The 21,379-nt window shown below is 46.3% G+C and overlaps 2 protein-coding genes and 1 pseudogene across 3 annotated transcripts; all 3 read left to right on the forward strand.

The window, feature by feature from the left end:
* The first annotated feature begins 8,690 nt into the window (after nt 1-8,690).
* Nucleotides 8,691-9,222, forward strand: LOC103637374 (uncharacterized). The gene has a single exon (XM_008659585.2). It carries the CDS (start codon nt 8,691-8,693, stop codon nt 9,057-9,059), a length of 369 nt encoding a protein of 122 aa, XP_008657807.1. The 3' UTR covers nt 9,060-9,222.
* A 4,577-nt stretch (nt 9,223-13,799) lies between these two features.
* On the forward strand, nt 13,800-15,154 carry LOC103637373 (uncharacterized). Its single transcript, XM_020543176.1, has 5 exons — nt 13,800-14,027; nt 14,136-14,231; nt 14,355-14,407; nt 14,689-14,785; nt 14,972-15,154. The coding sequence occupies exons 1-5, from the start codon at nt 13,800-13,802 to the stop codon at nt 15,152-15,154; spliced, it is 657 nt and encodes a 218-aa protein (XP_020398765.1).
* A 281-nt stretch (nt 15,155-15,435) lies between these two features.
* On the forward strand, nt 15,436-16,236 carry LOC103636102 (pyrophosphate--fructose 6-phosphate 1-phosphotransferase subunit alpha pseudogene; annotated as a pseudogene). Its single transcript, XR_002264171.2, has 3 exons — nt 15,436-15,830; nt 15,920-15,976; nt 16,064-16,236. The product of XR_002264171.2 is annotated as a pyrophosphate--fructose 6-phosphate 1-phosphotransferase subunit alpha pseudogene (transcript).
* Nucleotides 16,237-21,379: the final 5,143 nt, after the last annotated feature.

A 21,379-nucleotide genomic window follows, 5' to 3' on the forward strand; every position in this document is an offset into this window, starting at 1 on the left:
CATCCCAAGGGAATTCAACGAAGGGGACCTCGTCCTCATCCGGACAGCTCGAACGGAGTCCAGAGGCAAACTGGAGCCCATGTGGGAGGGCCCCTTCATAGTCAAGACGAAGGCTTCCCCCAGCGCTTACAGGCTCACAACGCAAAACGGCGAAGACCTGGAGCACTCCTGGAACATCGACAACCTCCGCAAATTTTTTGTTTGACTCATCGGGGCTGATTCGCCCTTGTAATGCGCAAAAACAACCTTATTCTGGTCCGCACTCTTTTCCTCCTGGGGGGTGAGGTTTTTAACGAGGCGGAGCCATGTAATATACAAGTGAAAAATCCCCCGCAAAAACATGTGTCGAAAAAAGACCGCGAACGACGGTCTTCTACATTCGACCAATACGAAGTCACCACGAGGCTCAGCGCTGGCCACCCTCGCGTGCGACAACTCCGTGCAGAAGTCGCCTAAGGGTGCAGCCGGACTAGCACAACAAGTGCGAAAAACCGAAGTCTACCGCAAAGACTTACCGCGCAAAAGTCGCCTAAGGGTGCAGCCGGACTAGCACAACAAGTGCGAAAAACCGAAGTCTACCGCAAAGACTTACCGCGCAGAAGTCGCCTAAGGGTGCAGCCGGACTAGCACAACAAGTGCGAAAAACCGAAGTCTACCGCAAAGACTTACCGCGCAGAAGTCGCCTAAGGGTGCAGCCGGACTAGCACAACAAGTGCGAAAAACCGAAGTCTACCGCGGAGACTATCCGTGCAGAAGTCGCCTAAGGGTGCAGCCGGACTAGCACAACAAGTGCGAAAAACCGAAGTCTACCGCGGAGACTATCCGTGCAAAAGTCGCCTACGGGCGCAGCCGGGCTAGCGCGATAACAATTACACATGACCAAGTGCGTAACGCCTTCGCTAGAATAGCCGAATGAGCGAGGGCACACAACTTCATCATACAAGCCATTACACATGTACAAGCGAGGGCATCACACTCTACATCGGCTCAGCCTTCGAAATAATTCCCATCTCCCTATAGTTGAATAACATTATCCTAAGCTCCTCACCCGCAAAAAGACTCCGCAATTCCCCCTCACCTGTGCTCACGGCGGCCGGCAAGGACAACAGTTCCTGCCGGCCGGCCCTACTCACACGAAGTCGACCGCCGTCCGCCCCACTCACTCTACGCTTCGCAACCGCCCTCCGCCGCCTACGCCCAGTACTCGGACCAGGCACATCTTCTGCATCCACAGCGCGCGGTGACGCCTCCGCCGCTGCCGCATCCAAGGCCGCAAAATAGTCCAAATCCTCATCCGACGACTCCTCAGTCCACTCAACCGAGCTCCCGGAGTCACCAAAATCAGAAAACTTAGATGTAGACCCATCCGATTTATTAACATCATCCACGGTCGAAGCCGCCAAAAAATTAGTAGTGGCGGTTGCGTGCGCAGGCCCAAAATCTTGAACCTGCGCAGCAACCAAGATTCAGCAACATATCCAAAATTTCCTAACTACCCACACCCATTACGCCACCTGCGAGGACCCAGCCGTTGCGGGAGCCTCCGCCGTCGCCTCCACCGCCACCATCGCAGGATCTTCAACCCTCGTCACAGCAGTTGGCGGCGGGCCCTCGCCGGCTACAGCGGCTGCGGGGGCATCAGGAACGTTTTCGGCGGTCTCCAGGGGTGGGCCTTCGTCGGCCGCAGCGGCTGCGGGGGCATCAGTAACGCCTTCGGCAGTCACCGGGGGCGGCTCCAGGGTGGCCTCGGACACGGCCTCCGCCGGGTTCGACTCCGGGTCAGGCAGCGCGCTGTTCAACGCCCCGAAATCGTCCACCCTCTCGCCACGCGCCGCCTAAGACACAGCACACAAATTCAGCAAACTCACACATAGCCCACATCCAGCAAACGTCAAACAAAAGCCATACGTTACCTGAGCCCTCGCCGTCTCCGCCCGCTCCCTGACCACCTCTCGACCGTGCGGGCCCCACATCCGGTCGTAGATGGCCCCGGCGGACTCCTTCACTATAGGGTCCTCAACCTTGTAGATATCTCGCTCAAAATCCTCATCGGCTTGGTCGAAGACCTCAAAGTGCCGGCACCCTTCGCGAGAGAGCGCGTTCATCGCCCCCTCGCAGGTAACCAGGGAGGCATACGACATAAACCCCTCCACGATAGTGGGGAGTGCCTGCAACTCCTCCTGTACCCACTCCAGGCAGCAAAGTCCGGGCTCTCGGTCCGGCACTTCGAAGTCACCGGTCCGCGCGCCCAGCTCACGGTATGAATCCATAAGCTGTTTGCGCGTCTGTTCAGCCTCCGTGCGCGCCACGGCCTCGGTCCTCTCCACACGGCTCTGCAGGGCGTTGAGCCGCTCCTCCAGCTGCGCGGCGCGCTCCCTGGCAAGACTGCCCTCCGTCCGTGCCAAATTAGCCTCCACCAGCGCAGCCTGCGCCTTGGCGAGGGCCTCATTGGCCTCCCTCCTCTCCTCCACCAATTGGCGCCGGAGGTCAGTCTTCTCCCCCTCCAGCGCGGCCACCTTGTCCTCCAGCTTGCGGCATTTACTGTCGGCGGCCAATTTTTCCCGGACGGCGTCTGCATGTTGCGTCCGAAGTCTCTCGACTTCGGCAGACACAACGGTCGTGAGGGCCCCCGACGCCGCGCGGTTTGCGAAGGCAGCCGCCTGCAAAACACACGTAAGACCGCAGCCCCAACAAAAATAATAATAATAATAATAATAATAATAATAATAATAATAAAATAATAAAATAAAATAAAAATCCCGAAGTCTAGCTCAACGTACCTAACTTAGTGCCTCCTCCATCTCCTTCAGCCGGCGGGACACAGTGCCCACCTCGTCCCTGACAGCAGCGAGTGCCGGCAGCTCGCCTCCGGCACTAAGGGCACCGCCCTTCGCCTTCGGCGCCACGGCAGCCGCCGTGGTTGCCGCGGCAGGCGCAACAATAACAAGTTGGCCCTCGTCCGACCCTGCGACGTATCAACAAATTAAAAAAAATGAGCCAACGGCTTACCACCAAGATAGTCGTCCACACTAATATCGGTGGCGAAGTCGGCAACGCGCTTGCCCGGTGGCGGTAACCCCCGAGCCGACTTCACAGCCTCCGGCACAGCCTTCGCAGTCTTGGAACCACCGGCGGCAGCCGCAGCCTTCGGTGCCCTGCTGGATGCAGGGACGACCGACTTCGCCGCCAGCGGCGGCTGACCTCCGCCGGGGGCCGTAGCCTTCGCAGCCCCCCGCTGCCTCTTCGGCCTGGCTTCATGAAGCCTGACGACCGCCTGGCGCTTCTGTGCAGCTCCCTGGCGATCCTTGTCCATCACTGCCGACACAACAGCAGCAATATTCCGCCCATAAGGAAACACTTTCCATTCACGAACCATGCGAGATGTAAAAAAGTCTTCGCCGGCCGCGCGGGGGATAGGAACATTCCTAGGCCACCAACCCCCGGTAACCCTCAGCATCCGCGCCGAAGACTCCCAGAGCTCGGGCGAAGACATCCTTCCCCCCGGGGCCGCGCATGTCCTCATCAAGTCTCTAGCAAAACCATCGGAAACCCCAAGTCCTCCCATAGCAGTACCTAGTTTCCTCTTCTTAGAGGATGGGGCGACCGCCGGTGCAGGGTCGTCTCCAGACTCTACCACCGGTTTCTTCCCGCGGCGGTCCACATCGTCTTGGCCGGGATAGCCGTTATACGGCAGTCGATTCAATTCAAAAACCCTGTTCAAACGGTCATTCGACCCGCGGATATCCCAGCTACGCTGGCCCTCTGTCCTCGGCACGTACCGACCAACGATCCGCACCGCCCCATCCTCCGCCTCACGCACAAAGGCGGCCGGATCGCGGCTTTGCAGATCCAGCGCGAAGGCAGGACTTCGCACCAGCTTCCCACCATGGGAGGGCATCTGGCGAGGGCACACTTCGCCCAACGCCCAGCCATGCGCCAAGGGCCATACCCCGTACGCCACAAATTCTTCAACCAAATCGCGCCCACTGCTCAGGCCGGCGGCGCACCGAAGGGCCCCTTCGTCCGCATCCTCCTCCGCCACTTCAAATGGCGGGTATGCTAAGTAGAAATGCGAGCACATCTCAGACACGGGTAGCCCCGGATGGTCTTCGACGGTACCCTCCGCAACGTAGAACCAGAAATCTTGCCAATTGCCCCACTTGTTGCGGGCACAGGGAACCAACTCCACTACCGCCATCGTGGTCTTGCCGGTCTTCGGCGTAAATGTACAGGACCCAAACTGGGCAACTTCATCCCCAATCATCCTCTTCTGCCAGTGCAGGCAATAGTACTTCGCGAAGACTTCGACTGATGGCTGACCGCCGTACGAAGTCGTCGCCCAGACATACTTCGACAGTGCCACCACGGCATTCGGAGTCAGCTGGTGGATCTGAACACTAAATCTGCGCAGGACTTCTCCAACAAATCGGTGCGCAGGCAGGCGGAGACCGGCGGCGAAGAACGCCTCGAACACAACCAACTCACCTTCCGGCGCGGGGACTTCCTCCGTCCCCGGGACATGAGCGACTCCGTTGCCAAAGTAACCCAGCCGCTGCATATCTTGCACGTGGACCGACGACATCCGCGACACACCAAAATCAACTGTATCGTCGGCGCGCAACTCCTCCGCCGCCTCAGTACTCAGCGTTTCCTCAGACGACGCGTCGGCCGGCGGCGTAGCGGCAACGGAAGAAGAAGAGGTCGGCATCGCTACATACCGTCGGCGGCGGCGGGCGGTTTGCTTCACTCGAGCCAGATCTCCAGCGAACAGGAGCAAGGAGGGCAGACGAGCAGCAAGACGGTGGAAAAGGCGGCTAGGGTTTTCACGGAGCGCGGAAGAATGAAATCCAAAACGAGCCGCCCCCCGCCCCCTTTTATACACAGGGCGCGGCGCTTCGGGAAACCCGCAGTCCAACAGTACGGTGTCAATCAACGGTCATGTCAAAAACCCCCGCGGAACCACTTCGAGCGAGGGCAGCGTCTCCACCATCTAGCGACGTCTTCGGCACCAGATGACTTAGTCGAACTGGTCCCTCGGAGGGCAAATGTTGGGGCAAAGGCGAAGACGCCACCCTCCGCTCGAGGCCTTCGCCGTGGTCGTCGTTCCAACAGAGACAAAACAACGGGCGAAGGCACCCTTCGCCCCATACGACATCAGACGAAGACCTGCAACGAGGTCACCCCACCGTGCGGCCTCGCCCAGCAAGAGGCCCACGTGTGATCCGGCCCATTGTAACGGGCCCTGCGCGGCCGCTGCATGTTACAGGCCTAATTTGTAAAGGCATCCCTGTAATTACAGTCTGTAACCCTGCTTTATGGGAATATTCTGGGGATAACCTAGGTGTCTGAGGGCACATGCGTCCTTAACACAGGACGTTGGGCACTCAGATACCTATACATACCCCCGCACAGTGCCCGTGAGAGGCTAGGTTAACAGAGCTATTGCCATCTCGCGCGAGAACCCTGTTTACGTCACTACTCCCCCCGTTGGATCCCCTTGCAGCAGAGAGCAAGTTCCAACAATGTGCAAGTGAATGTCCAAACACACACGTACGAAGCCACATCCAGACTCTGCATTCCCTCAGAAATGACCAAAATCTCTTTGCCATTTATTTTTCGGCTTCACCGCTTATTTTTTGGTGTAAGTTCTGCATTCCCTTAGGAACGTCTTTTGAACTTCTTCACCTTCTATTTCGGCGGTATCACCATTGACTTTTCGGTGTACGTTCTGCATCCCCTTAGAAACGACTTTTGAACTTCTTCGCCTTCTATTTCGGCGGTATTTGGCTCTGCATTCCCTTAGGAACGACTTTTGAGCAGAAAACTTAGGCTGCGCTCCCTTGGGAACGACTTTTTGTAGCTTCGTCGTGCTCTGCATCCCCTTAGGGGCGACTTTCGAGCTTCTCTCTGTTTTTTTTCTTTTTGTGCACTCGATGGTGCATGCTCAGATTTTACATTTTACATATTTTTGGGGGATTTTTCTCTCGTAGAGCTGGATAAGAAAGGAAAAATTACAAACTATGGCCCCATTAAAAACCTTTCTCCCCGTTTGGAAAGGAAAAGGGTGCCATAGGAAAAATGAAAGATTACATCAAGTTACACATAATATCGTCGAAGCTCATCCGCATTCCAAGATCTAGGAATGTCGTTGCCGTCCATATCGTTTAATCTGTAAGAACCGGGTCTTGACAAAGATACCACCAAAAAGGGTCCTTCCCACTTCAGCTGTAGCTTGCCTACTATGTCTGGATTGGCCACTCTCCGAAGTACCAGATGCCCTGGCTTAATGTTTTTCAGCCGAACTTTTCTGTCACGCCATTTTATTGTTTCGGCTTGATATTTATTGATATTCTCCACAGCCTGAAGTCTGGTCCCTTCTATAGTATCTTTTGCCACAGAATGATCAGCTTCGTCCTCTGCCGAAGCTACTGTCCTAATTGACCCTGCTTTAGCTTCTTCTGGGGTTATAGCTTCGTCACCAAACAATAACTTGAACGGTGTAAAACCTATTGACCTTGATATAGTTGTATTGTGGATCCACACCACTTTAATCAACTCATCTGGCCACTTTCCTCTGGGTTGATTGAAGATTAACTTCATTATTCCCATCATTATAATACCATTTGCTCTTTCGACCAGCCCGTTTGACTTTAGGTGTCTGACTGATGCAAAATGAATCTTTGAACTGGGTTGATCGCAGAAATCTTTGAAAGCTTCGGCATCAAACTGTGTTCCATTATCCACAGTTATAGCCTTCGGCACGCCGAAGCGACAAACGATATTTTGCGAGAAGAATTTCTGGACTGTAACCGAAGTTATTGTAGCCAAAGGCTTTGCTTCAATTCACTTAGAAAAATATTCTACAGCCACCACGACATATTTCAAATTACCTTGTGCTGGTGGAAGTGGGCCTAACAAGTCCAGGCCCCATCTTTGCAATGGCCAGGTTGGTTGTATTAACTGAGTTAACGACGAAGGTTGTTTTTGGTCTCTTGCACATTTTTGACAATTTTCGCACTTTTGGATCAGATCTGTTGCATCCGAAGTTGCCTTCGGCCAGTAAAATCCCTGTCTAAAAACCTTTCCCAGCAAAGGTCTGGACCCAATATGAGATCCACACAATCCTGCATGTATCTCCTTCATTAGTTCTATACCTTCGGTTCTGGATAAACACTTGAGAAAGGGGGAGCAAACTCCATGTTTGTATAATTCCCCTTCTATTATGATATACAGTCTTGTTCTTGCTTCCATTCTTTTATTATGAACTTCATCGTCCGAGAGGCAGTTACCCTGGAGGAAAGATATGATTTTAGTCCTCCAATCTTCACTATGTACTGGAGAAATGGCGAGCGCTGCTCTCTCCATGAGTACAACCGAAGGTGCCTTTATTGTTTCAAAAAATACTTCCGAAGGTAGAGGGAGCCCCTGAGCCGCTGATTTGGCTAACAGCTCTGCATGCTCATTTTCGCCTCTTGGAATGTTCTTGACAGAGAAACCTTCGAAAGAAGCCTCCAACCTTCGAACTGTATCCAGATATTTTTCAAGTTTCGGATCTCTTGCTTTGCTACTTTTATCTATATGGCCAGAAATGACTTGAGAATCAGTTTTCAGAATAGCCCTTCTTATTCCCATTGCCCTTAACTTCCGAAGCCCCAACAGGAGTGCTTCGTATTCGGCAATGTTATTTGTACAACTAAAGTCTAGCTTGGCTGTATAACATGTTCTGACTTTCGAAGGTGCTACTAGAACAACAGCTGCTCCTGCGCCGAAGGTTCCCCAAGAACCATCGCAGAACACTGTCCAAGCTTCGCCATCTTTATTTATCTCTTTTTCCTGAGCCCCTGGCGTCCAGTCAGCGATGAAGTCTGCTAACGCCTGGGACTGAATTGAAGATCTATGCACATAATCTATACTACTTATTAATAAGAAGGTAAGAGTAGTCTGCCTCCCTGTCGTTCTGCCGTTCTGCCATCCCTCAATCTTCACCGTCCATCCCACGTCACTGTTTTTCGTGCGTCGTCCGTCAGCCGCGTGCGTCGCCCCTTCCCGTCCGTGCGAGCAACCACCTAGCTCCCTCTCCTCCCTCCCGTTCGCAGTTCTCCGCACGTTGGCAACCGCTCCCTCCCTCCTCCTCCACCTCCGTCGTCGGTGCACCGTCCCCCTCGCTCTGGACCTCCCCAAGACGTTGGAGTCCTCCGTCCCCATGCCTCGCCAGACCCGCCATCATTGCCTCCCCGTTGGGCCACAAAACCCTAGCGGCGCTTGTAGCCCCTGGATACCGTGCCCAGCTCCCTCCGACGTCGTCTTCTCGCTGGGCCACGGGTCCCCTCCGGATCGACGGTTACGTGGGCGTCCACAGGGTGCGTCGTGCCCCCGCCCCCGCACATCACGCCACGCTCGTCCTCCGGAAATGACGTCCGCGCCGCCCGGCCCGCCTCCTCGCCTCTCCCCGCCATCTCCCCTCCCCTCTACACCGCGCTCACGGAGGCGTCCTCTTCTAACGGCAGCGACAACGAGGTGGTCTGGACTAAGAGCCTGACGGAGGACGACCTCGACTTCGGATTCCATCGTCCCCGCCCTCGACCCCAGCATCCGCTCCACCCCTACCATTCGCACTGGTCCACACTTGGCCGGACCTAGATCGGGGCGCTTAGACCCCTATCCGGATCGGATCTCACGCGACGACGGAGATGATATCGTCGTCATCGAACGCGGTAGCGGTGCTGGAGCTGCAGCAGTCCAGCTTCGGCACGGTCGCGCCAACTATGGCATGGTCGTTGGCTAGGACGACGAGCGTGGGCCGCCGTGCACGCTATCTCTCCACGGCGCACGTCCCTACGACGGGGAAGCGGGAGCAGAAGGGCCTTTTCGACACCATCTTCGGCGCGTTGTACAGGGAGGAGCAGATGCTGGAGACAAACCCCATCCTGAATAAGGTGGGGAGCAAGAGCAAGCCCCCCGTTGTCATCGCTGCTTCGGCGCCCAAGAAAGTCGCCGAAGAGAGCGGTAGTGGCGGGCTCAGCCTGGGCGGGTTCTTCTCCAGGCCCAAGAAAGGGTGAACGTTATGTAGCTCCGAGTGAGAATTTTTTTTGTGCTATTCCTGCTTTCTTGCTTTGCTTGTAATCCTCAGATAGCGCTGGTTGAGAAGAGCCACATCACAATGAGAGCAGAGCACCAGCGTAACTAATTAATTCCTTACTTTCAGTTGATCTTGCCCTGTGTTCTTACACTACAAGCTCATCCCCCATCCCCCGGGAACTCTCTTTTGGGGATTCTAAAAGTTCACCTAATATGCTAGGTTGTGGTATTATTTTAGATTACATCTGATTAATGATTTTTCAACTGATGGTGTACATTTGTTCCATACTGGATTTCTAACCCTGTTTAAAAAGGTAGCAACAGTTTGGATCTTGTAATATATGTGTTTGCCTGCTGCTATTTATGTTGGTAGACATATTTGCCTTTTAGCTCTGTTTGGATAGGAATTTAGTTTATTATTTACTGCATGTAGTTTAGTTTACTATTTACCGATCGCAACCAAAAAAAGCGAAATAAGCCACTAGGCTCTACATATCGATTGAGTGTTGCTTCGATTATTTCATTTGTACATGGCTAATGAAGAATCGCCAAATTAAAAAAACAAGGAGGAGGAGGAGGCAAGGAGGAGGTATGCATGCAAAGCCTGCAAACCATGTGCCCTTATGCAGACTTGTGATCAAATCACTAAACTTATAGTTAGAACCCCAATCCATTGCAAATTATCTTAGGATCAGTATGTTTTTCCCCTTTTCTGTAGGGGAGATGCTAACGGGGACATCAAGGGCTTCACTGCAAGAAGGTATCTGTAATCCTTCTACCAAGTTTCATAATTTACATAGTTGGATTTTGTCATTTTGATGTTGTGTGACATTCCAGTAGCTTCATGAGTCATTGTTCTCTTCTGTGAGTATGGCAAATATTTGATTTATGCTTAGTTTACTTGCGTCCACATGCTGATGTTAACAATCTTGTAAGCATGAATGATTCTTCGATGCAAATTCAACCAATTACTAAATTGTATATGTCTCTGAGATGCCTTTAGTTTATTTTTTCCCAGTGATTTAAGATTCTGGCTTTTTGTTTAGTTTAATTTTTAAGTGATTTAAGATCCTGACATTTTGCTTTTTGCTACCAGGAAACATATATGATATAATTGTTATTTACTTGTTTGCTGGACTATATGAAGCAATGGCTTATACCTAAAGATTCAAGTTACTCTCGCAGGGTTCCAAGCTAAGCAGCACGGTTTTGCTCTCTATATTAGGTAAAGGATCTAAGTTTCTTTGGTACTGATGGCCTTTCTACCTCTTCCTGTATGCATACAATTTTAGTTGGATTTATAATTTAGGTGGAATGCTTATCTTGTTTGTGAAATTTTACCAGTATAATTAGTTACCGTAAAATGGATCTTAAATGTTTATAGAATGTATTTAGGTTGTTTACTCAAGATCAAGCTCTAAAGCTCGTCATCTGTATTCTCTGGAACTCAAGACAAATGCACATCCTGTCAGAATACCGTGTATCCATTGGAGAAGGTACAAAAATGTTGTTTTATTTTTGTAGCTCTGGCAAACAGTAGCACACAAATACCAGCGTGTCAAAGATGTGTAAGAAAACAAGTTTAACAACATGACCATATAACCGCAACTGATGTTTATGTTATTCAGACATCGTTGGAAGGTGACTCAACGGGATCATGTATTGTAAGATCCATTTCTCGTAGCTGTTCAAGGAGAAGGGCAGCTACAACCACCTCATCTAGACGGCCAGACCAGGAAGAACGAGGTTGTGGAAGCCACACCGACACCACCGGTGGATGCAAGCATGACTGAACCGGAAGCAGCCCCGGAATTGGCATAGAGCGAAGATTAGCAATAACACGAAGAAAGATGAATGAAACATGGATTATCATGGTTTTAGTTTCAATACCAATATAATGTTTGATTATTTATTCTAATGAAACTCGAGGATGCATAAGACTCAACTCTGAAATTCCTACAATTTTGATAGATATATGGGCATGACAAACGCTCATTATATGCCGATGTAGCTCTTAGTTTAAACTCTGTACCACATCCAAAACCTCATGGTCATCAAGTTATAGGTTTTCTGTTAACTGGCTATTGCCTGATATTTGGATGTTGATCTCTTGTCATTTCCCAATAGCTATGTTCTCACCACTGGTTAGATAATTAATATATCCAATAGATATCTGCTTGATATAACAGAAAGAAAACAAGTTACTTAGCATCTAACCATATTAAGCAGATATCTATTGGAACTTGAAGATCTCTATGGAACATGTGATGTGGCTCTCATTTAAGTTCTACGATTTTCATTGTCGTCGTGTTCTCTAGCGTTCTCTAAACTCATATTCACACCCACCTAACCAACATAACATATATATCTTTGTATTTTTGTTCTATATTTACTTTGTGTGGTCGTTGATCTGTGTAGGCTGCGTCGTGGTTCATCCTGATGGGCTCATCAATTGGATTCGTTGTGTGGATCAAGTTAGATTTTCCCCACTGGTGGTACTTGCAGTCACAGGAAAGCAATAAGCTAGATGATCCATCATGCCTGCTCTTTCTAGGATATTCCATCTAATCATGGCTCCCATTCCTTATAGGTATCTAATTCCAATATTGTATGTCTTGGTTGAACTTGTGAAGGCGTTGCAAGCACATATCATTAACTGGGATATTCATATGTTTGATTAGGAGATCGGCAATACCACTCAGGTGCGTACATCAAACTTGAATGAGTCAATGAGGAACTTGGCCGGGTTCATACAATTTTGTCTGATAAAACCGGTACATTAACCAGAATGAAGATGGTCAAAATCTTGATGTTTTCTTTGGTTGCATCCGCATCCTGGACTATTCCTGACAGCATCTGAACCAATATGTTGTTGTGGTTTGTTGTTATTTTTTCTTATTTAGTAGGAACCCAAGCGTCCATCTAATGGGTGGCTATTAAAATGCTTGATATGTTGTAGGTCACTTTCTGAATTTAAATATCCATATCTACATGGCATTTGATCTCTACTGTTTTATTTTTTAAAGAAGGCACATTTAGTATAGATATAGAGGTGACATTGTCAGCATTGGGCTTGTTGGTAGCTTGATATATGACATGATCAATGCAGTTATTTTGATCCATTACTGTTTTCTATTTTGGGCGCAGACAGGTAGGATATGTACTGTTTTTTAAAAAAAACTTATGATTCTCTTTGGAATTATTTTTGGCTAAGCATGTACATCAAGCCATTTGCACTCAGATTTTGAATTTTTTTTATTAGCTTAAAAATGTTAAGAAGCAAATTGCACACCTGATTACTTAGTGATGGCAACATGCTTGGCCTGTTTGTTCTATCTTTTTCAATGCCACTACTTTTTTTGGCTTCAGCTTGCCTATCCTTGATTGTTCTTTGTTCCAACCAAGCAGCATCATATTTGATAGGCTGGCAAAAAATGGAAGGATGTATGAAGTTGATACAACTAGGCACCTGAATGAATGTGGTGGGGCGGGCTTGCGAACATTGGCACTATCATATAGGGTCCTTGATGAATTAGAATATTCTTCTTGGAATGATGAGTTCGCTGGATCCGAGTGATCTAGATCCAGTAACCTCCTATGACGCTTAGTTTATAGTCAAATTTGCATCTGCGAGTGTATCTCTGCTAGCTCTTACCTGTTGATTTACTAGCTAACATGTTGGTTTTGCTGATCCGCAGGCTGGTCATCAGGGCATGGAACCTAAGGACCACCACACAATTCATCCCGAGTTCCCGACCAAGGCTTTCAAGGCACACAAGGTTTATTACCTCAATGAGGTAATCATATTTCTAAGTGAAACATCGAAATTGTTCATCAAGTCCAATTAAGAAAGGATTAGGGAAAAGTTAAACTTATTATGTTAGAGTTTGCACAAGCAATTTGTGTTGAGCCATTGCACTTGGGCTATTTTTCAGTTGTGTTGGTGTTTTCCTCCCTTGAACACGCTGTGTTGAGACATTATTAGAATTTATTTTCTGAATGAACAATATTTTACCTAATGCTCACTTTGTGAATGAGAAATAAACTATTGTTGGTTCTGTCATTATATGGATTTTGCTTTTGACAACTATTCTTATAATTTAAGTCATATTTGTTCTTGTCATTATTATGTGGCAACAGTCTTGTATCTGCAACAAAACATCATTGAGGGCAACAAAATAACTTGGGTTTAAGCTCACAAATATTTCAGGTATGAGGTGTACACGATATTACTTTTCTACTAAAAGTCAGGAGTCTGTCAACTCCTGATCACCCATTCTGAAAACTGTGTGGGTACTATATTCTTGTCTTGTCCTTTTAACTGCTCTCATTTTTAAAAGTTGATTAACCCTGAACCGTGTTAAGCACACTCTTAGAACTTCAAGTTGCTAATTTCTTAGCTAATGAACAGACTTGAGAGCAGTTTTCTGCCATCCTCTCAGAAGCTTAGGCTCCATGTTTCAAATCCGCCATGTGTTTCTTTTATTTGTTTGTTGGGATTTGAGCTTCTCACAACCTCATTGTATATATACCTCTTTGTTGTTCAGTGAAGTGTACATCATTATATATACCTTCTCAATTCTCTAACTCCCGTTCCCATGCCGGCCTCCCCTGGTACCCTCTGTTTCCCTGCCGCCACAACCCATCTCGCCTAGCGCCGCGCCAGGCCGCTCCCTCGTCTCCTCTCCTTCTGCCCCTAGCTTCACCCCATCCGTCGTTCGATGCCAGCCGCCAGGAACCGCTCGGTTCTCTCGCAGGGGAGCCAGAGTTACAAGAGCGTGAAGGTGGCAGCGAAGAGGCTGGAAAAGGCAGCGCTCTCCTACAAAGGGGACGAACGGGTGCAGCTGTTGCGCCGGTGGCTCGTCGTGCTCAAGGAGACCCAGCGCGCGACCACGGTGGTTCGGGAGCCGCAACTTGGGGACAATCCGGACCAGACTGCGCCCCTGCTGGTCAGCATCCCTCCCTGGCTACTCGCTTGGTTTGCAGAATTTTTTGGATTGCATTACGTGATCCCGACTCATTAGGCGCCGAACCACTTGTGCTCGCGGGAGTTGCAGGATTTGTACATCGATTACGACAGCGGTGCGGAGCCGATGAACTTTTTCCATGTCTTCCTCTACAGTCAAGCCCTCGAGTGTGTTGTTCTCTCCTTGGTGAGTTGGATTTGTGGTTGTTCAATTTGGTGTTGCAATGGTCTCGTTGTCGTTGCCACCATGTAGCCATGTAGGTACCATTGTTTGGTAATTTCAAAATTTTGACTTGTCTTCTATGATCAGATTAGGGAAGCCCCAACTGAGGAAGAAGTTTCACTGGTCTCAGAAGTTTTTGGGCAAGTTATTCGACCATTTGATGTCTTGTTACTTTGTTCTTGAAATTTTTTGTTCATATATGATCGTGTCTGGTTCTCACATAACAAGTCTCGAGTCCAGTGTACAAAAAATGTGCCATGTATTACTGTATACATGACAAGTTCATTATCTTTTGATTGTCTTTACAGATGCCTGCCCCCTGTACTACATTTAGAACGTTAATATGAGTTATAAACCCCTTTGAATTTTTCCATGTTACCTCTATTCAAGCAACATATAATGCTATGATTCTTCATTACAGAATGTGCCTTTCGGGAGGGAAGGATGTGCACAATGCACTCTTAAGTAGTGTAAAGGACCTGGCAAGGTTATTCTCAAGTTATAGTGACGAAGTGTTGGTATGAATTTTCTTTTTTGTTTTACCAGTTCTCAGTATTAAACCATGTACTCATGTATATGAGTTATTTGATCGTTTAGCTATCTTCATAAATCATGTAAAATGTACTTTCTACCTGGTGTTATTAGATGGCAGCAAAAGCATAAAATGCATCAACTGCAATGTTGGCTTCTATGTTCTTTTCCAGGCAAAACGTGACGAGCTGCTTCAGTTTGCTCAGGGTGCGATCTCAGGGCAAAAGATAAATGCTGACATTGCAAGGTTCTGTCTTTTCTGTTGGGCAGTTGAAGGTGTTTGTAGTTCCATTTTTGTGTGTCCATGTTTACATGCTTTAAAAACTAAAGCCTCTTTTTTCTTGATTCCAGATTAGATAAAGAAATTACTCAGTTGCAACATCAGATAAGTTCAATGGATGCGCTTCATGCTACATCAATCGTCAATCAGAATAAAAAAGCTCAAACAGCCACTGAGGTAGCCCTTTTAAAGTTATTCAGCCTGTACAACTGTGGGTTATCCTTTCCTTCAATAGATGAAAGGGAGCACTGACACACAATCTATTTATAATATTGATTTGTTTCTCCTAGATGTAGGGGTGGTAATATTGTCTAAACTTTATACTTATAAAATTTAAGGATCAAATCAGATTAGGATCATGCTCTATTTCTATTCATTTTTGAAAATCCTATATAAGCATGGTGAAAGTTGAGAAGAGATATTCTCAACAGAAACACCTTTACCATGGAGGCCATGGATTTCCTATAAACAAATAGCTCCAGTGAGTAAAATTATAAATGGGTAGTCATAAGACGTGTAAACATACCTAAAGCAGAGCATATAGTTCAGGAATATTCTCCACAAGTGTCTCAAATAATCAGATCCAAGCAACCATGAGCATGACAAAATTAAGTATTAGGTATGTATTGTTTCATTTGATAATTCTAGGATGTTTGTACTTCACATCAGAGTTCAGTTGTTTCAACATCTTTGTTTCTCTAATGCAGCTACTACTACATCCTGAATCTGATGATTCAGCTCAACTTTCCTAGGTACAATAGAATACAGAAATGTAAACCATCAAATTTGTTTTAAATTGTTGCTTCTGGTTGACCTCGATTTTTTTTGTGCACTTGTGCAGATTGAGACTGAAAAGCTGCTAGCCCAGTTAGTTGAGACTGAGATGAACAAACGTTTGGTATGCTTTCTTTGGACTCTGTTGTACACAAGCAAACAATAGATCTTTATCACTGTAAGTTCATAACGTTCTCAGCCATTTTTGCAGAAGGAGGACACTTACAAAGGAAAGAAGTTTAATGCAATCTGTCACTTCTTGGGCTACCAAGCTAGGGGAGCACTGCCTTCAAAGTTTGATTGCGATTATGCCTACGCAAGTCCCTCACCAGCTCATTTAATAAAGAATATTGATTGTTGTTGGTTTAACACGTGGGTTATTGGTCTCAGGTTTTGGGGCATGTGTGCTACCACATCATAGCTGCCGGATTGAACGGATAACGGATACATGGCTATAGTGAAAAATCTTAAGAATCCAGTGAACAAGTGGCGATGTGGTGCGACTCCTATTTCGGTAAGATTTGTGTTGATATGCCTAATAGTTTAGGAAAAGTAAGAATGTAGCGTCTAACCCATGTCTATCCTGCAGTCTATGATGACTGTGAAGCGATGATCAAGTGATTGTTTTATGTCTGTTTTATATGCAAAAAATATAATCAAGTTTTACCGATGCTACCAAAAGTTTTTTCTTATGAATTTTAATTACTGAATCTAATTTCTGATTTGCCTTGTGTCTTTACTCTAAATGATAGTATTACTACTTTATTCGCTTGATGGGACGCAAGGCTTCTCATGTGGCATTGGAATGTGCTCTTCAATCACATCCAAACATGGTATGTTTTTTCCTTACTTGCATGTGACCTGTCACATTTTTTTTCTCACATGGATCTGTAAGAGCCGCGTGAGAGGAAGCTAAAGGGTTCTGGCTTAAGCTATATCAGGTCAAATTTTTCACCATTGATCCAACCTCTGTTGCGGCAATTTCCAGGTAGGCTCCGCATCCCCTCCCGGTTGTGTGATTCTAGCGGCAACGGTGAGGTGACAAACTTCAAATATAAACATCACTGTGTTAGGAGCCAAGTCAAATTGTCAAAAGGCAACAAACACTGCTTCAGTAGAAAATAGAAATTGATACAGGTTTATATTTGAAGTTTGTGTTTAGCACACAGTGATGTTTATATTTGAAGTTTGTCCTTTTCTTTGAAGCTAATATTTTGTGAGTCATTTCATGGCTCCACGCCGCCCATGCCCTGGCCGGCCGACGATGCCAGCGGCAGGTGGCGGCCTGCTAGCTGGTGGGTCGGGCAAGCGCGGGATGGGCTCCTCTGATGCTGCCTCTGATGATATGGACCATGGTTACACGATATCTCCACAAGATACTCCTCAATTTCTTCGTGCCATTTGACATTCCTTTTTTTGTGCTTCGGACCATGGCTTCGGTTCTTGTGTGTTTTGTTTCCTTTTTTAGAGTTCTTTTTCGGTGTTTTTTGGATAGATTGTGCTCTTTAACCTATGACACTCGCAACTGAACGGTTCCATATACTTTCAGCATCGGCGGTGTGCTCTTTGCAAAGCCTTGGAGCTGCCTCTCCTATAAAGTCTGAACTTGCAGAGATAGTCCCACAAGAGAAATCACCAAAAGGTAATGCTTCATTTTTCAGGTCATCATCCTTCTTGCCATTTCTCCCCCGTTCATTTTTCAATGGATGTGGCTCAGTATGCATGTGTTCCATTGTGATTTTGTTGTTCCATAGCTTCCATTCAACCAATGACACCGAGTCCAAGGTATTCTACCTCAAGATGAAGGGCGACTACCACAGGTATACTGTTATCGCTAGCGGATCTAGACCATGCAAGTTGTGGTTTGTAGAGATCAAAACTTAAGATCTGTGTATACATATTTGTCTAGATAATGGGAGTGGCAGGATGCTGGTTTTTAGTAAGGTTGGTTGCTTATCTATGAATTTGCCTGTATGATGCATGATCCTGTGCTGTCTCCTATAGTACATGGTTGAAATATAAATTTGTGTTCCATGTTTTTTACCCGCCCCCTACACGTATCTCTTGGATATCTGATTTCTACTCACGATGATTTGGCATGTACCTTGCTGAGTTCAAGTCAGGTGCATAGAGGAAGGATGTTGCGGGGAGCACCATGAATCCCTACAAAGCTGCTCAGGTTTCCTCTGACTGTTCACCATTATTGGAAGCAGGGCAGACAGAGAGCCTTGGAATCGAACTCTTGGAGATGGTGCCTAGCAGGGAAGAGGAGATTAAGTTGAAAGAATACAGGGAGGATGTTGTGTCAACTTTTGTAGTTGATGATTATGTGAGACTTCAATTTAAGGGCTCAACTTTTACCGGTTCTTGGAAGTCATTTAGTAGCCCTAAGATTTCATCAACATTCTTAGTAGTAATTGCTATAGTATCAAATGGGATTGTGGTACGAGTTGCTCGAGTACTAAGTACTAACGTTGTTGTACATTGTGAAGCTAAGTGGGTAATATCAAAAGGGATTAAGATTTATGTATGGTGCTTACTGTATTTGTTTTTATTATTTTATTGTGCTTTATACATGTACCGTCATTCCGTCATTCTTACTCTGGTGTTTTTTTAATGCAAAGTTTGACACAATATATTTTTATACGAGAGACCGAATGTTACTTCGATGTGAAGTCCACCAATACTATAGTTCAAATTAAGTCTAAGATCGGTGCTTTAGAGGGAATTGGTAAGAGCCAGCAAGCACTTTTTTTGCTGGAATTATGGTAGCAGTCAGGTTTCAGATTTCTATGAGTTCGGTGAATAAAATGAGCTTATGGGTGTTGTCAATCTTTTTAAATTTCCTGAAGTTATGATAAAAATATATAGGGTACCTATTCAAATAATATGGTTGTTAACTGCCAAATATTTTTATAACAAGTTATATTGTATTATGCAGTAGATAAAAAAGAGAATAATTTGTGTAATTGTTTTGCTAAATTCTAATAGATAGTGGTTTAGCTAAAACATAATTATCTTGATATAAAAACTACTACATTATCACTTTTATGAGAACAGTGTTTGTTCCCTTCAAATTATACAGTACGGTAGCATAGTTGTATTTTAGCAGGTGTTACTTCATAAATTGTTCAGTAGAAAAGAAGTGGCTCGTCAATCATTAGGAATGTACTGGAGCTCACCAGTTGTCTTTTTAAATAGTTGATTCACCAATTTTTCTCGTCAATGATTCATATCAACGGATGTTTGAGAGGAAGATTGGTCGTCTTAGTACATTGTTCCTGGCCATGGAGGAAGGCTTCCTCGTGCTCGTGTCAAGCCTGTGAGAGGCCCAACCGGACCTCGCAATGGCTAGGACGTGCTGCCTCGTCGGCGTCATGCACGATAGGACCCTTTTCCTCGCTAACCTCGATGACTCTTATTGCACTCTAATATTAACTTGACATTCTCTAATATTCGTGTATTGGTTTTTGGCAAAGAATTTATAAGATATTAAGATTGTTTTCATATAATCGTTGTACAATACCATTTTATCGAATAATTTATGTGCCGTTGCAACGCACAAACACTTGACTATTACCATGAAGATGCATATGGCACTGAATTATAATGGTTACCATAGATAAATCAGCTTCATTTCAATTCATCGGATCATCAATATTTCACCAAATGTTACCACTGGTAACAAGCTAAGGATATTCACAGAGTCAGTAATATTATACAAATCAAAGAATATGCAATCAGTGACCTTCCTGGCTAACTGGGATGTCAATTAGGCGTCAAATGTTCTGACACATGCAAATTGAGGGATACTTCTAAATCTCTCCAGATCTAAAGTTCAATGTTAGCAGTAAGAACATTCAAATGATCGTTACCCATATTTCACCATTCTAGCTCTCTCGAGGATGTCACTCAAGTAAAACAACAAAGCAATATTTTACCCATCTTTCGTCATTCTAGCTCTCAAGTGACATGAAAACAACAAAGCAATATTTTACTCTAATGCATGCTTTATAATAATTTTTTATGCTAGGTCCGCTCCTCTCGACGTGCGGTGGGGTCTGGCCCACCTCACCGGGCCGGTGGGCCACGGCATCGCGGGCTCCTCCGATCGAGGATAACTCTGAGGGTCGCGACGGCTTGCTCTGGTGGCACGACCTCGCGCGCTGCCACGCCGGTGAAGTCTCCATCGTCGTCGCTCAGATCAAATAAGTGCTTGAGGACCTTTTCTCATAACAATATATTACATATTTGTACATAAGTTATCGTTGTATTATATATTCCTGTTGCAACGCACGGGCATTCACCTAGTCAATGGTGAATTCATTAAGCTCTGCAGCCCATTTTCCAATCCTTCCAGTAGCCTCTCTGTTCCTCATGATGTCCTTTAGAGGTTGTGACGAAGGAACAATTATGTGGTATGCTTGAAAATAATGCCGAAGCTTTCTGGAGGCCATTAACACAGCATATAATACCTTCTCCAATTTTGTGTAATTTTTCTTTGATGGACTTAAAACTTCAGAGATGAAGTATACTGGAGCTTGCTTTTTAGCCTGGCTATCTAGCTTCTCCTGTACCAGTGTCACACTCACTGCAGAATGCGAAGCTGCCACATATAAGAGCAATGGAGCACCTGGCGCGGGTGGAGTTAATGTTGTTAAATCAATCAAATATTGTTTCAACACTTCAAAAGCTTTTTGTTGTGCCGGGCCCCATTGAAAGACTTCGGCTGACTTCAGTATTTCAAAAAATGGCAGATTTCTTTCCGCTGATCTGGATATGAATCTGTTTAATGATGCTAACCTTCCTGCCAGCCGTTGAGCCCCTTTCTTCGTGCTTGGTGGCTCCATCCGAAGGATAGATTCGATCTTGCTTGGGTTAGCTTCAATTCCTTTCATTGATACCAGACAGCCAAGGAACTTGCCTTTCTTTACTCAAAAAACACATTTTTTGGATTTAATTTTAGGCCAGCTTGCCTGAAATTGGCAAATGTTTCTTGCAAATCAGCAATGTGATTTTCTTGCTTCGTGATTTTCACTATGATATCATCAACATAGGTCATCACATTTCTGCCTATCTGGGAATGAAGGACCTTGGCTGTCATTTTGCTGAAGCTTCCTCCAGCATTCTTGAGCCCCTCAGGCATCCGAAGATAGCAATAGGTGCCACTGGGAGTTATGAAGCTAGTCTTCGGCTCATCCTCCTTTTTCATCCAGATTTGATGATAGCCTGAATAACAATCCAATAGACTCATGAGCTTTGAAGAAGCTGCTACATCTACAAGAGAGTCTATTCTTGGTAGCGGGAGTTCGTCTTTTGGGCATGCCTTGTTAAGATCTGTGAAGTCAATGCACATTCTCCATTTGCCATTGGCCTTCTTCACCATGACAGTATTGGCTAACCACTCTGGGTATTTTACCTCTCTAATGACACCAGCACTGAGAAGCCTTTTCACTTCATTCCGAGCACCTTCGGCTTTATCATCAAACATTTTCCGAAGCCTTTGCTTTCTTGGCCTGAAGGATGG

The sequence above is a fragment of the Zea mays genome, chromosome 8, assembly GCF_902167145.1.
Source record: "Zea mays cultivar B73 chromosome 8, Zm-B73-REFERENCE-NAM-5.0, whole genome shotgun sequence".
In the NCBI taxonomy this organism is placed as follows: domain Eukaryota; kingdom Viridiplantae; phylum Streptophyta; class Magnoliopsida; order Poales; family Poaceae; genus Zea; species Zea mays.